General features: G+C 45.6%; 3 protein-coding genes across 9 annotated transcripts; 2 read left to right on the forward strand and 1 right to left on the reverse strand.

Annotated features, from left to right (window-relative positions):
- The first annotated feature begins 11 nt into the window (after positions 1-11).
- Positions 12-7533, forward strand: LOC6740165 (phospholipid-transporting ATPase IF). Of its 2 annotated transcripts, none has more exons than XM_016181124.3 (10): positions 12-238; positions 2940-3147; positions 3214-3339; positions 3451-3997; positions 4072-4486; positions 4551-5299; positions 5364-5860; positions 5963-6776; positions 6834-7160; positions 7225-7533. In XM_016181124.3, the coding sequence occupies exons 1-10, from the start codon at positions 203-205 to the stop codon at positions 7436-7438; spliced, it is 3933 nt and encodes a 1310-aa protein (XP_016039653.1). In that variant the 5' UTR covers positions 12-202; the 3' UTR covers positions 7439-7533. The 2 variants fall into 2 exon arrangements, with proteins under 2 accessions (XP_016039653.1, XP_016039654.1); XM_016181125.3 differs by lacking the exon at positions 12-238 and adding an exon at positions 1391-2359.
- Positions 7534-7952: 419 nt separating this feature from the next.
- On the forward strand, positions 7953-10648 carry LOC27207613 (TNF receptor-associated factor 3). Of its 3 annotated transcripts, XM_039297458.2 has the most exons (6): positions 7953-8091; positions 8392-8545; positions 8617-9045; positions 9114-9522; positions 9579-9694; positions 9753-10648. In XM_039297458.2, the coding sequence occupies exons 1-6, from the start codon at positions 7964-7966 to the stop codon at positions 10059-10061; spliced, it is 1545 nt and encodes a 514-aa protein (XP_039153392.2). In that variant the 5' UTR covers positions 7953-7963; the 3' UTR covers positions 10062-10648. The 3 variants fall into 3 exon arrangements, with proteins under 3 accessions (XP_039153392.2, XP_039153391.1, XP_016039658.1); XM_039297457.2 differs by lacking the exon at positions 8392-8545 and having other exon boundaries at positions 8007-8027; XM_016183296.3 differs by lacking the exon at positions 7953-8091 and having other exon boundaries at positions 8287-8487; positions 8569-9045.
- LOC6726136 (annexin B11) lies at positions 10107-15160 on the reverse strand. 4 transcript variants are annotated; one of them, XM_039297455.2, is made up of 8 exons: positions 15105-15160; positions 12934-13002; positions 12091-12663; positions 11554-11935; positions 11262-11491; positions 10982-11191; positions 10846-10914; positions 10107-10783 (listed from the first exon to the last, which is right to left on the reverse strand). In XM_039297455.2, exons 2-8 carry the CDS (start codon positions 12943-12945, stop codon positions 10718-10720), a joined length of 1542 nt encoding a protein of 513 aa, XP_039153389.1. In that variant the 5' UTR covers positions 12946-13002; positions 15105-15160; the 3' UTR covers positions 10107-10717. The 4 variants fall into 4 exon arrangements, with proteins under 4 accessions (XP_039153389.1, XP_016039660.1, XP_016039659.1 ...); XM_016172484.3 differs by having other exon boundaries at positions 15028-15160; XM_016172483.3 differs by lacking the exon at positions 12091-12663 and having other exon boundaries at positions 15028-15159.
- Between the last annotated feature and the right edge of the window lie 185 nt (positions 15161-15345).

Genomic DNA, 15345 nt, shown 5'->3' on the forward strand with positions numbered 1-15345 from the left:
AAAAAACTGTTATTACCGATAAGCAATACGACGAATTCGTGGTAACGAAGTATTTTAGAGAGATACAGAAATCGGTCAGTTTTAGTCAGTTATGCTATTGTTTCGCGTCGGTGCCACATTGTCCCCAAGAACTGCCAACAATTGTTAATGTACCTCGTGAGGATTGAAGCCCCAGCGCAGTGGATTAAGTCAAGGGATCATCATGGGCAAGTTCTTCGAGAGACTGTTTCAGAAAAGGGTGAGTTCAGAAAGTTCGGTGTTGTGTAATAGCGACAGGAACCAAACAGTGAACAGTGTTAAGGTTTTCTTCAGCTATGTATGTGTGTATGCGAGTGTGTCTCCATATCCATCAGTGAATTTCTATATATTAGATAAGCAACGTCGTTTGTCGATATGCGAGTGCGAAAGAGATAGCGTCGCTTAGATAAAGTGGATTGCAACTTTATAATCTTGGAACTCCATCGCACGACTCACTGGATGGGTTGGAAATCCGGAGACTTTCCAATTGGTTTTTAATCTCCACCAATGGTTGGTTTTTCAAAATATTTGGGTTTTTTTCTTCTAAATTGACTGATCGACACATTTACTTGTGACATCGTGTGAGTCATTCTTCAGTGTACAGAAATTGCGTATACGACGCGTTGGCTTTGCGTTGTTATAGTTTTTAAACAATATATGGAAAAGCTTATGTTTTTAACATAAGAATCTCTGAAAAGGCACATATTCAGTGCCCATGAGAGTTTTTTGGATATATTTTATAGAAAACTACTATGTTAAGCATAAACATACGCAAAAGTGAAAGGTTTTTAAATTCAAATTGCTGTCGTTTTAAAATATAATTAAGAATTCATTGTGGCTCCGAGCAATGTATTAGTACTAACGTACTTCATTTACTGAATTTGTAATCTACCCTCATTTAACTTTTCAATAGAATTCTTTTTTATTTGCTTGACAGATAAACAATTGCTTTCAAACGTATGTTTTTCAAAACTGAACTTTCTTTTACAGCAAAACATATTTTGAGTTAAAGCTATTTAATGAGAAAGTCAGTGCAAGATCTTAAGCAATTGAATTTGATGAGATTTGATTTGAGTGGGACGTCATCGAATTGACAATACGCCAAATTAACTATGCACTTTGAACCTATTAGTTGCCGAATGTCTGAATGTCTGAGTTTCTGAATTTCTTCATGTGTCGTTGTATATCGCAAACTTGAACTGGCGACGTCAATAAGTTTTCGAGCTTTTTATTGGATGCCCGAAGCTGAATGTGAAGCTGCGGCCGTACGACCGATTTTTGAAGCTGTGAATGGGAATGGGCATGGGTATGGGAATGGGTATGGATACGGGTATCGGTACGGTACGGGTACGGGTATAGGTATGCCATCCGAATAGCCATAGAAATGCAGATCGAATTCTCAGTGTGAGAACGGCTTGGCACTGGCGCACATCACGCGGCTCTCTCGCGATCCATTAGATAGATAGATAGATCTACGCATAGATGTATCTCGGAAGGACATTGAATGATGTGATATAGAATAGATAGCGAGTGCGGTGTGTGAAGTACATTTGGATATTAACTACATATGTAAATTCGTATGCAAATACCCACTGATATATAGTACAAATCTATAAAAAATCCATAAAAAAAAAAAAAAATCGTTGGTCGTGGACGTGCACCATAGAACTGTTCAATTGAAGTGTTAAAATTGCCCACTTAACATCGTTTTAAGGTTATACACTTAAGTGTGCTGAGAAAAAGTCGATAAATATACAAATGGTTGTGTGTGCATTAGGGTGGACCCTATTCGAGTGCCTAAAGTTATGGGCTGCGCTGTAAAAGTGATTAAACTCCATTAGCACTTCGTTTCAAACATTCTAACGTTAATAGTTAGTTCGACTGAAATAAACAAACATAAAAACGCGTTTTACACAGGTTCGCTCCATTGTGCATACAAGACCTATGTACATATGTATGTATGTATGTGCGACCGAATGTCGATGAATAAACAATAATTAACAATAGCCAAATAACGAGTGACCGCATAAACAAGCAGGTGTTTGAAAATGTGATTGCGCCAAAACACGAGAATTGTCGTACATAAAAATATAAAATAAAAAGAAAAGGAAAACTGCTTTCCATTGTCCGGAAAAATCTTTTTGAGCGATGATCGGGCGCGTCCGTGGTCACACCGCTACCAAATGCGCCCATCCTGGAATGGTGAACAATGAATTTCTTTGGCCATGACCATCTGAGCGGATTTCGACGCATAGATCGACTGGGCGCCCATCGCCAGACGCCGTGGGCAGAACAGGAGTCCTTTCATCTCAAAGACGCCTTCCTATGGAATTGGCACAAGGTGTGTGGGTTGGGCTTGGGTTTTGGTAAAGGAATAATACTCCAGTAGTGTCTATTGGTCACTATTTCAAGAAAGTCAGCAGTTGGAATTATCGATTTTGAGTATAAGATTCCATCTGGCTTATGTGGCGTATGCGTGATATTTACTTAGGTTGCAAAGCGATTGCGCAAGCTGCTCACCAACCAAGTATAGTTAATACATATAATGATTATATTTATTTATTATATTATTGCTTTATCTGAATATTATGTGAATCTTTTCCAACTGCAATTTAATACAAAATTTGCTTAGTTATGCGCTTTTCCATTGATCATTTTAGCTATTACTTGTCATATAAACAACTTGATGGACATTCTTCTGTCGAAATAAGTTAATTAATCTTAATAGTAAACATTTGGCGGAATTTAACAAACAATGCCCACAGGCAGTGGCCAAAAATGGACGCTGATTCATTGGCCAAACACACATGAATGCTCTGATAATTCGAGTTCTCTTATCACTAGATGTCTACCAATTTGTTGTTCAATCAACGTTTTACGATGGCCTCCAGTTAACCGTATGTCATTTTTTTATCTTCCAGGGCTCCAGAGTTAGTACAATAAATGATTGGCTGCAAATACAAATCGGTGGCCCCCAGGATGTCAAAAAGAAAAGACCAAAGGGCCAGAATCGCATCAAGTCCACCAAATACACGCTTATCACATTCCTGCCACAAAATCTTCTGGAGCAATTTCGCCGCATTGCGAATTTCTACTTCCTGGTGATGACAATAATATCACTTTTAATTGGTAAATATACAAATATAACAACAATTTCATAATAAATAATTATATATATCTTTTATCTACTCGCAGATAGTCCAGTGTCCCCAATGACCTCACTTTTACCTCTGGTATTTGTAATTGCTGTGACCGCCGCTAAACAAGGATATGAAGATATCCTGCGTTATAGAACCGATAATGTGGTCAATTCATCGCCAGGTGGGTGAAAGAAAGTCCACTTTCCAACTTTGTTTCTTATGAAAAGAGTGGAAATTTAGCAGAGGAAAATTAATTGATACCAATTAATGAGTATTTATTTGAAAACTTCAGTTACTGTCATCCGCGATGGCAAGGAGGCGATAATCAAGTCGCAGGATGTGATTCCCGGCGAACTGATCGTCGTGGAGCGGGACTGCGATGTGCCGTGCGATCTGGTGCTGCTGCGATCCACCGATCCGCATGGCAAGTGCTTCATCACCACGGCGAACTTGGACGGCGAGTCCAACCTGAAGACGCTGATGGTGCCGCGCGACCTGCCCACCGTCGACCTGCCGGAGATGCACAAGCTGGGCATGATCGAGTGCGAGAGCCCCACCACCGATCTGTACAGCTTCAATGGCAAGATCGAGCTGAAGGGCGGCGAGGGTCGGGTGCTACCGCTGTCCGCCGAGAATGTCCTGCTGCGCGGATCGCGGGTGAAGAACACGGAGTGCGTCATCGGCTGCGCCGTCTACACGGGCATGATCTCCAAGCTGCAGCTGAACAGCCGGCTCACCCGGAACAAGAACGCCTCCAGCGAGACGTACATCAATCGCTTTTTGATCGTCATCCTGGTCGCCCTGATCGCCATCGTCACCCTGCTCTACTTCCTGAAGAGGTGGGCCTAATCTTGGACTACATATATATTCTCAAATTGGGTCAATATCCAACCCACTCGTATTTGATCCGCAGGTACAACGAACTATTTGTGATACCCAAGCTGTTCTATCTGGGGGATGCGACGGATAGCTACAGTGTGAAGCAGTTCCTGCAGGACTACCTGTCGTTCCTGATCCTCTTCAACTACCTGATACCCATCTCCCTCTACGTGACCATCGAGCTGCAGCGCGTCATCGGCAGCTGGTTCATGGAGTGGGACCTTGAGCTTTACGAGAACGAGACCGATCAGCCGTGCGTGGTCAACACCTCCAATCTGAACGAGGAACTGGGCCAGATCAATATACTGTTCTCGGATAAGACGGGCACGCTGACCAAGAACGAGATGAACTTCCAGCAGTGCTCGATAAATGGTAGCAAATTCCTCTTTAAGAAGACGCGGCTGGAGGATGAGGAGACCAAGGCGCTCCTGGACATCAATAAGTTTTCCGTGAGTCTTTGCCGACGCTTTAGCTTGCACGCCAATCCCAAATGTCTGTCCTTTGTCCTTGCAGGCCAATCAGCGCGTCTTCTTCCAGGCCTTGTCCATATGCCACACCGTTCAGGTGGCCTCCGGATCTCTGGAACAGGCGGATGCGGGCACTGCCAAACGGGAGCCGGTGACGGCGATTAAGTCGGGTCCGCCGGAGATGTACTCCATTTCAGACATCACCGAGGAGAGCCACAATGCTAGTCAGCAGAGCGAGCTAAATGTGGGCCACACCATCGACAACTCGGTGTCGGCTCATCCCAATGGGGTCAATTCAACGACCATATCATCCGATGTCAATCCACTGTTGGTCTCCGACGACGGCTATGGCGTGGAGCGTCGCAAGCGTCCGGTGGTTGTCAAGAGGAGTCCCAACTTTGCGCGCTCCAATCGGATGAACAATGGTGCCGCCAGCGATCTGAATATCAATCAGACTGACCTTAATGCGCCCGCGAACGGAGTGGAGCCCACACCCAACTTTCGACCCATTTCGCTGCAATTCCGACGGTCTACCTCAGAGAAGGATCTGCAACAGTCGTGGGAAGCGCCCAGTGGTCAGGCGCCGGGTCACCGAAGGGCCCACTCCTATGGCGCGCCCAATGCCTACCTCACAAACCCTGTTTCGGCCAGCACCCCGCCGGCCAGTGTGCTCTTTCGATCGCCGAGCACCACTTCTCGGGAATCCTACGCCGCACCCACATTCACCCGACAGCCCACCATTTTGGTGCGGGCTGAATCACAGCGCCGGAAGAACGAAATCCGGGACTTTATATTGTAAGCGAATGAAAGAAAATCCAGAATTCGATGAAACATCTCAATTTGATATCCCCTTCCACAGCACCTTGGACTATCAGGCCTCCAGTCCGGATGAGAAGGCCTTGGTGGAGGCGTGTGCCAATTTGGGCATGGTCTACACCGGAGACGATGACGAAACGCTCCGCGTGCGCATCGTCCCGCCCCACATGGACTACAAGCGACCGTTCGCCAAGCCCAGGGAGGAGACCTTCCAGCGTCTCCATGTCCTGGAGTTCACGTCGGATCGCAAGCGCATGAGCGTGATTGTCCGGGATACGGAGGGCAAGAAGTGGATCTACACCAAGGGTGCCGAGAGCTATGTCTTTCCACTGTGCGCCAACAGTTCAGCCGAGCTGGTCACCAAGACGGACGCCCACATAAGTGATTTCGCCCGTCTAGGATTACGTACATTGGCTATTGCCAGGAGGCTAATCAGCGAGGAGGAGTACCAGGACTTCCTTGTGGAGCTGGCACAGGCGAACAGCTCACTCGAGAATCGAAAGCAGCTCAGCGAGGAGTGTTATGCCAAAATTGAAAGCAGTGAGTACCAGTGACATTCCTCACAAGTCCTTTGTGCCCCACGTTGGGCGCCAAGTCTTTTAGTTTTAGAAACCAACTTATACATTTGTGTCCTCTGCACAGATCTGGATTTGCTCGGTGCGACAGCTGTGGAGGATGCCCTGCAGGACGACGTGGCCGATACGCTGGTATCCCTGCAAGCGGCTGGCATTAAAATCTGGGTGCTAACGGGCGATAAGGTGGAGACAGCCCTGAATATAGCCCTGTCCTGCGGACACATTCCACCCGATGCCAAGAAGTACTTCATTATGGACTGCAAGAATAGGGAGGAGATGCTGCTGCACCTGAACGCACTTGACCGTGAGATCATCTTCGGTATTGGCCAGGAGTGCGCCCTTCTCATTGACGGCAAGAGCTTGGGCGTGGCCCTGGCAGAGGCCAGCTCGGAGTTCCGGGACGTGGCTGTCAAGTGTACGGCGGTTCTGTGCTGCCGCCTCAGTCCGCTGCAGAAAAGCGAAGTGGTGTCACTGATCAAGTCATCCAACGAGAACTACAACACGGCCTCCATTGGCGATGGCGCCAATGATGTGTCAATGATCCAGGAGGCTCACGTGGGCATTGGCATCATGGGACGCGAGGGCAGGCAGGCGGCACGATGCGCCGACTTCGCCTTCGCCAAGTTTTGCATGCTCAAGAGACTGCTCCTCGTCCATGGACACTATCACAGTGTCCGACTGTCCCTGCTGGTGCTGTACTTCTTCTACAAGAACATCGTCTTCATGGGCATCATGTTCCTCTTCCAGTTCCACACGCTGTTCTCCTCGTCCTCCGTCTACGATTCGCTGTTCCTCACCTTGTACAATGTGATATACACCTCGCTGCCCATTTTGTTCATAGCTATCTCCGAGAAGCCATACACCGAGGAAAAGCTGATGAGGTAACACGGGTTCAATCGTTTATATAATTGATGTTACTTAAAGTGCAACCTGAACAGAACGCCACAGCTTTACAAGAAGAACACGGACAACAAGCAGCTCCACTGGCCGTACTTCCTGATGTGGGTCCTCTTTGCCATCTACCACAGTGTCATCATTTTCTACTTCGCCTTCTGCCTCTTCCACTACAACAACGTGATCCTGAACTACGGACAGACGGTGGCCTTCTCCTGCTTCGGCACCCTGCTCATCTGGACGGTGGTGGTGGTCGTGAACCTTAAGCTCTGGCTGGAGTCAATGTATCTGTCCTTCTGGTACATATTCACCATTATCATTTCCATTTTGGGCTTTATAGTCACAACGGTTATCTACAACGTTATCAATCTGTGAGTCCATCGCTTCGATTAATTCCATTTAAGGTTTAAACCAATATAATATGTATTTTGGCAGGGACTACGACACCGACATCTACTGGGCCTACAACAATCTGTTGGCCTCACTGCCGGTCTGGCTGTGGATCATATTGACCTGTGTGGCCTGCCTGGTACCCGACTATACCATCCGAATGCTCCAGAGGGCGCTCAACATCAAGAGTTTCAGCATTTTCCCCGGAAAACAACGTAAACTTAAGATGCGCGAAAAGTTCGAGTCCACATACTTGTAATCGTCGATTAGGCTATAGTTTTTATACCCCTAATTTATTTATTTCCCTATGTATACACTTTTTTTTTTTTGTTAGATAAACAAATTTTTGTTGAACGTTTGCTATTGTTTGATTTCTGGCAGGAAAGTATCTCCAACTTGCCAAAAGAGAACCTTGAAAACGCAGTCAAACTGGGAGTACAACATTTTAGGCTGATAACATTTTTATCATAATCTCGGCGAGTTATGGAGAGCAAGTGCATCTACACTTGGAGAAATGGTTGCTTTTCGAGAATGCCCCACTTTTGATACCATAAAGTAGGGCGAGTCAATAAATGTACATACGTAGGGCACCTGTTGGGTCGGCCATACCCACTGCCAGTGCCACGCCCACGACCACTCCCGCCCACCACATGGTTATCTGGCTGGTGGCGTCGTTACCATTTGCATTGCCGAGGCAATGGACAAAATTTTGATTGCGAGCTCGTTTTTTTCATTGATAATGATATCTGCCTCGCATTCCGAATATGTTTGCACAAGCGGAGATATGAGATACGAGCATTTTGCAGGTACACATGGGCATATAGTCGCTGGAAGATCTGGTGACAACGGTAACGATTTTGGTGGATACTCCGGTGGCTGTGTTCTCCTGGTCGACGCAGAGCGGTTCGCCAAGTTAGTGGTCAATACGTTTCCGGTGGTGGTTGCTCTCGCATTTCGAAATAGTGGTAATCGCACCAAATGGCAGTGCTATCAGTTCGAGGTTGTCGTATAGATTCCATGGACGCCCTAATGCCAACACATGTGCAAAGCTATATCTAAACCATGTCGGTGTGCGTCGCGTATGACTATGCCCAAGGAAAGTCTTAATCATTTTTGGCTGAGTTTAGTGTGCATAGGGCGGTACTCGCAGCGCCAGAGAATTTGCCGATCCAAAGTTTGATTTTCCCCATTCAATATAATGTCACTGACCAGGTCGTCGTCGAGAAAGGATCTAACCGAGCAGCAGAATCCAGGGTATCAGAATCAGAACCAGAACGGCAGTCAGCCCAAATCGACGACCATAGTCAAGTATGAGAAGTCGTCGTGCCTCTTCTGCAACGAATGGTTCGATGCCCAGACATTCACGGTTATAATCGTCCAACTTTTCAGTCCACCTTTGATTACTATTACATTACTCCCCTTTGGATGCGACTGCAGGAACACCTGATCCACTGCGGCCAGGTGCTGGAGGAGTGTCCCAACGGCTGTCAGGCCTTCATCCCACGCATCCGGATGCGATCCCATCTGAAGGAGTGTCCACGCAACCAGCACAATCTGAGCAGCCAGCAGCGCATGAGTGTCAGCATGGATCGCCTGGATAGGCAGTCGGATCAGCGTCTCCTGGTCATCGAACAGGACGTGGGCACCATACGGTCCGTTCTCAACGAGGAGATACGACAGCGCTTGCATCTCATCACCGATGTGGGCAACATACGGAAGCAGAACCAGGTCGTCGAGGATTGGACCCGTGAAACGGAGAAGGCGATGGACGATCTGCGCCGCCAGATGGAGGAGGAAACCAATCGGAAGGCATTTGCCATCGAACAGAACCAGCTGGATGTCCAGTACTGCTGTGATATCACACAGGTGAGTTGATGCTACTTTATTCGAATATAACCACCATCTATCTTTATTATGCATACATTCCATCGTAGTCCTTGAAGGAGCAAGTGGAGTCCAGGCTGGATGAGGCCCAAAAGCTGGTCAACCAGCTCTCGGCGGACGTGACCTATCACCAGAATCAGCTGAACGACAATATCCTGAAGCTGGAGGAGCTGATCTTTGAGAACGAGCGGCTCAACAGGGAGAAGTTCTTTCAGATCGAGGAGTTCCTGCAGCAGATCAATGAGGATATCAAAACGAAGCTGGGCAACAGTGACTATGTGACGTCGAAGCAGGCCACCTTGGACTACGAGGTGAAGAATGTGAAGAACATTGTGTGCGAAACGGAGGAGCGTTGCGATAAATTGGATCGAGCACTTCACCAGACCATGCAGAATATATCGGACTTGGAGACGCAAATGGCCATGCAGCAGCGGATTGCCAGTGTCCAGAATATAAGGGGTATGTTTTTGGTTTAATATAGTTACTTAGATATATAATGCCCGGTCCCGGTGCAGGACACTTGATTTGGCGCATCAAGGATTACTCGAAAAAACTGGAAGAGTCCAAGCAGTACGACACCATTCTCCACAGCGCCATGTTCTCCAATAAAGCCTTTGGCTATGCTCTACGGGTGAGTTGAGGTCGCATCTCCGATGGATATGCCATTTATATATATATCCCTTTACCAGCTGGATATATACTTGAATGGCAAGGGCACCTGGAAGGGCAGGAACATGATCGCCTGCTTGAACGTTCTATCCGGGGAGTACGATCCCCTACTGGCCTGGCCCTGCCGCCTCCAGGCCGAGATCATCATCCGGGATCAGTGCACGAATGCGGCAGACGCCGAGGATTATGTGAAGACCATCTTTGTGCGCAAGAAGAGCGATGATTTTATCCAGAGCAACCAGTACTTTCATATACCACACAAGGTGATCACCAGTCGCAACTATCTTCGCAACGATTCCATGTTCATCGAGGTTCGAGTTTTGAAATAAAACCCATGTACCTACCCGCCCGGGATCCAAAAAGAAAAAATCCAATTGAGGATTGCCACGTACATATATCATAATTTATTCCATTGAGAGCGAACTGGAAGTTAAAAACCCGCTTACAAACACGAGCGTGTGTATATAGTGTGTATAAGTGCGTACGAATCGATTCAACGATTCAATATGCGTATATTGTAGTGTATGTCATTGCAGTTTTAAATGCTTTTTTTCGAAGTAGGAGGCAATTGTCACATTGAGGCACTGTCGAGACGAAGTCGGTAGTTAGAAAGCATAGCTTTTATTGCAACATTTCCCTGGTCACTTGCCAAGATACAAGCAACTTTCATTTCGAGCTAATTAACAAGCGATTTCCATAGTATGTGTCTTTACGAACGCGTTTAAATACAAAGGTCTTTTAATAAAATACAACATCAACACTTGTTCATTTCTTTGAAAGAGGTATCAAATGTCTGATCCCGTTCAGGTATTATTTGTGAGCACTTATAGTCTACGTTGTGGTTCATAATTGTCTGGCTTCGTTGGCGTGTTCGTGTATGTTGTATGCATGTAAATGAACGAATATATAGAAGAGATAATACATATTCGAATAATTGATTTCACGTCGGATTTGGTTTGAATAATACATATATATGCGGAGATTCTTAAGAGGAACGCTGTTCACCCACCAGGGCGTAGAGGGCGTGCTTGTAGTGGCCCGAAGTATCGCCCTGCAAGAGAGATTATATATGATTATAGATTATAGATATAGTTAGATATATATATATCTTACCTTGATCCAGCTCTTGAGGGACTTGCCGTACAGACGTTCGAAGGCCACCTTAATGTCCGTCATATCAATCTAAAAAACGTGGCAACATCTTAGGCTCGTGTCCAACTTGAATGATTTTATATATAGATGTACTTACCTCGCTGCGCGTGATGATCACACGGATCAACTGGGTGTCATTGGTGCCGATTCCGGCCATCGCCTTGTGCAGGCGCGAAGCGAAGTATTCGGCCTTGTTGGTGACGCACCTGTAGATGGCAATCAGGCCCTCCATCACATCGCCGGAGAACTCCTTCTTGATCGCCTTCTCCAGCGAGTGGCCAGTCATGCCCTCGTACTCTTGGAATATCTGCAGTTGGGTAGGATTAAGTTGCGGTTTCAATTATACACTCAAGTACTACAAGTATCAAGCAGCATACCAGTTTCAATTGCTGGTAGTTCCTCTGGCAGAGAATCATGTTGAACATGCTCTCATCGGTGCCGACGCGCAGTTCGCCGGCTTTCAGTAGCTCCCTGGCATCGTTCTTGGCCGCCACGGGATCCACGCGACCACTCTCATCCCGCGCCGCCGTGCACAAGGAGGTGAGCAGCCGCTTGAAGTTGCCCGACGTCTCCGACTTCAGTTCAGACTCCAAATGGGCGCCGTACACTATATACACAAAATCCACATAAGCACAAAGAGAAATGGCTAAGCCAAATAGATGAACCTACATCGTAAGTACTGGTTTTTGATCGTATTGATCTCCATGTTGGACAGCGTGCAGAGGATCTCGATGAGGACCTCCTCGTCGGTGCCCAGACCAGCCATGGCATCGTTTAGCTCGGCGCAGTAGTAGTCCACGATGGGACGCAGCAGGCCGACGAGGAGCTTTTCAAAGTTGCCGCTCGTCTCCGACTTGATGTCCTCGATGAGGTCCTTGCCGAAGTGCGTCTTGAACTGGCGCTGGATCTCCTGGCGCTGCTCGTTGGATCGCCGGCAGATGATGTTAATCAGAGCGTCCTCATCTGTTCCAAAGCCCTTCATGGCCTTGCGCAAGTCGTGGGCATCCTTGACGGCATCGAAGTTTGCGGCAGGCACCACAGTGGGAGTTCCCTGAAAAGAACATTCAAAACAGTCACTCAAAACGAGATCAGATCTCATGGGCATGATGAACATGATATTGTTTTAGACCCGCCCTGGAACAAATTCGACTGAGGATGGGGGAGTGCGGTTAGTGTGGACGTGAGTCCCCAAATTTGATGACCAACCTCTCTGTGAGCTGGGAGTGACCGATGCGCGTGCCCCTGACCATTCCCATGCCCCTGTCCATGCCCATAGCCCTGCCCATATCCATGCCCATGATCATGTCCTTGCCCATGTCCGTGCCCATGTCCATGTCCATGTCCATGTCCATGTCCTTGTCCATGTCCTTGTCCGTTTCCGTAGCCATAGCCCGCATCATATCCGGCTGTCATGGCTGGTGTGTATCCACGATCCGCGGGATAGGGACTGTTCGAAACATGTGGCTGCTGATAATGATTGTGCGCTGGAGGAGCGTATTGTGCCGGATAGGGATTCGATGTGGGATAAGGTGGATAGGATGGGGCGGCGGACGGGTACGGTGCCGTCATAGGTGGATACGGAGCTGGAGCTCCGCCTGGATATTGCTGATGCTGCTGAGGATGCATTTGGGACGATGGCTGTGAGTGTGGGTGTGGCTGGGAGGGTGGTGGGTATGGCGAGTTCTGCTGCATCGGTGGCACCCAACCAGCTCCAAAGGGCGCCCGTGGCGGCTCGTGGTGGTTAGTGGAGGTAGGGGGGTGCGATGGCATTCCAGAACCCTATAAAAGTCAGAAAATGTACAATTCAAGTTGACTCCATGGAGCTGGATTAAACACAGGGCTCACACAAATGACATCTAACTCTTAGAAAAATGAATCAGACTAAACGAAAAGTATTCAATGAACTCACCCGCATAAATTATTATAGTTTTATAACCAAAAAGTAATATATTGTGAGTATGTTATGATATTTAAGAACCAAGGCACTGATTTATGCAATGATTGATGCTTTTACAACTAAAATCTACAGGATGTGCATTCAAAACTTACGAAGGGATACATTTTGAGGGAGGTTCTATGGAGATTCTGTGGATAATTTCCGGTGATTGAGATTCAGTACTGGAAAAGAGCAAAATAGGAATTATGCGTTTCGTTAAATTGAAAATATTCACACACATGCGCATGTACAATGTATAGTTTTAATGTTTAATCAGCTGCTGTGATCAACACACTTATTCTAACAATGATCTAACAACAAGATGGTAAAGATTGGGGCTCAAATAGAAGGTACAAGCGGCTTTGAACCGAGACATTAGACTACACTACGCAACAAAACGTGCTAATGAACAAACCAAACTTTAAGTTATGAAATATATTCAACTCGTACTTGAGTAAACTTTGGAATCCAATCAAATGGGAGTGGGAATTGCGCTAGTAGATAAGAACATTATTACAGGGTATGCCTTTTAATTTAAGCACTTAAGAGTGATATGAATTTGCGTCATTTATGGGATAAAGGCATCCGGTGTTGCTCAGAGCGGAAACTTTAAAAAAAAAATCGACTGATATCAATTTGGCCTTATTATGCATCTGTGAAATATGCAAATACTATAGAATGGCAATTAAATATAATTATTAAATTCGGCGATATAACCAACCGTCCCAAGAGACCTTATAAGTGGTTCCACTGAAATGTCGCCAATGTAGACTTTCGCCACATGTATGCTATACCCATTTGTGGCCCACAAAGTAGCTCATATCTACATATATAATCGTGGGGTTTTCCCCTTAACTTATATTATATATGCGCAATATAGCTGCGGGTCATGCGTGTTACTTGTAATTTGTAATTTTTTTGCTTCAGACAGAGGGACGCCTCCTGACTTTATGGGCATGGAAACAAATGTGAGGCCTGAATATAATATATTAAATTATTTGCACAAAGGCTTTTGTGGGCCTGTTTCCCAATTGTTTCGTCATTTGCAAAGGCTTTCTTGAAAACTTTTCAATTGATAAATACATTTGGTACATTTTTAAACAAAAACCCTAAAAATGTAATTCGAAGTCTTCAATGGCACCTCGCAGCGCAAATAACCAGAACAATGGCTTTATTTCCATCGCCGATTTCTGCGGTCCATTATTATCGGAAAGGGCCGTTTTCAAGGCAACAGAACGCTTTTGCTCACTCCGAGATGATTCATCTTACACTCAAACCCACGTCAACAAAGTCTACCCGTGCGCATACATAAGTATCTATGTATCTAAGTATCTACATATGTATACTAATTGAGTCATGCTTTTACAAATGGATCAGAAGTAAAATTCCTTTGAATTTTGGATTCACACTTGCATAGAACCTAAAATATATCTCGAACATTTGCGAAATACAATTTTGATGCTTCATTTTGCAGTTAGTGTTGTACATTTCATAAATTTCTTTTGTTATGATTTTGGCAGCCTGAATTTGAACAATTTTGAGCATATAACTCTAAAAAACAGAAAATAATCGCTTAGAGTTTTAAGTGCGTTTATCTCGAAATGCTTTGCAATGGTCCAGATTCCGGGAAAAGTATGAGTTCGATCGCTTTCATTTTAGTACAACCTATTAAAAGCGCACATGAGATAGCTAGAGGTCAGAAGATTGGCATTTAGGCATAAAAATGGGCCTTATGTGCACGCCCCTACATAATTAGATACATTAGGTGGGCGCATCTATTCCTATTGTATCATAATTTATAAGATGGTAATTATTTACTAGCAAGGTCGCAATCAACAGATGGGTAAAACGCAGACAAGTGCAGCACATCAACACGTGTCAGTGCCGGTGTGCGTGCGTGCGTGTGTGTGTGAGCAGTTGCATTTCGAGATACAATTGTATCTTTGTATCTTAAGATACCAAACGAAAGTTTCTATCGCTGGTTACCCCGCCGCCAGTCGTACGATATATGTATTTCTTCTCGGTAGATACACACACAGGCACACAAATACGTCTGTATTGGAGAATATTTGGGCACAGAGTCTTAAAGTAAAGATTTCACAAGTCTACACTCCAGGTAAATGCGTTTAACAGCAATAAGAACACGCATGTTGCGCGAAAACAAATACACCATAAAAAAACGACATAATTATAACGCTTTTAATTACTTTAAGTATCGGCAAACGCGATGTTGGCACTCTGCGGATATTTTGTAATGCCGAAGTGAATTTATCAACTGACTTACCGCCAGGGCGGGACAACTACCTGTTGTTGCTCTGACTACTCGATTCTAGTCGATAGCTGTGCCCTTTCCAATCGGAATATCGGTGGATATCGAGTAGCCGGTGTACTCACAATTTCGCATGTTCCCGATATAACTGCGAAATAACAGCAATATTATAACATTAATTTCTTTAATTTAGAAATCAGATTTCAGAATTCATCTATATAGTTGTATAATTCAAATCTCTTAACATGCTTAATTT

This window comes from Drosophila simulans, chromosome X (assembly GCF_016746395.2).
Source record: "Drosophila simulans strain w501 chromosome X, Prin_Dsim_3.1, whole genome shotgun sequence".
Lineage (NCBI taxonomy): Eukaryota > Metazoa > Arthropoda > Insecta > Diptera > Drosophilidae > Drosophila > Drosophila simulans.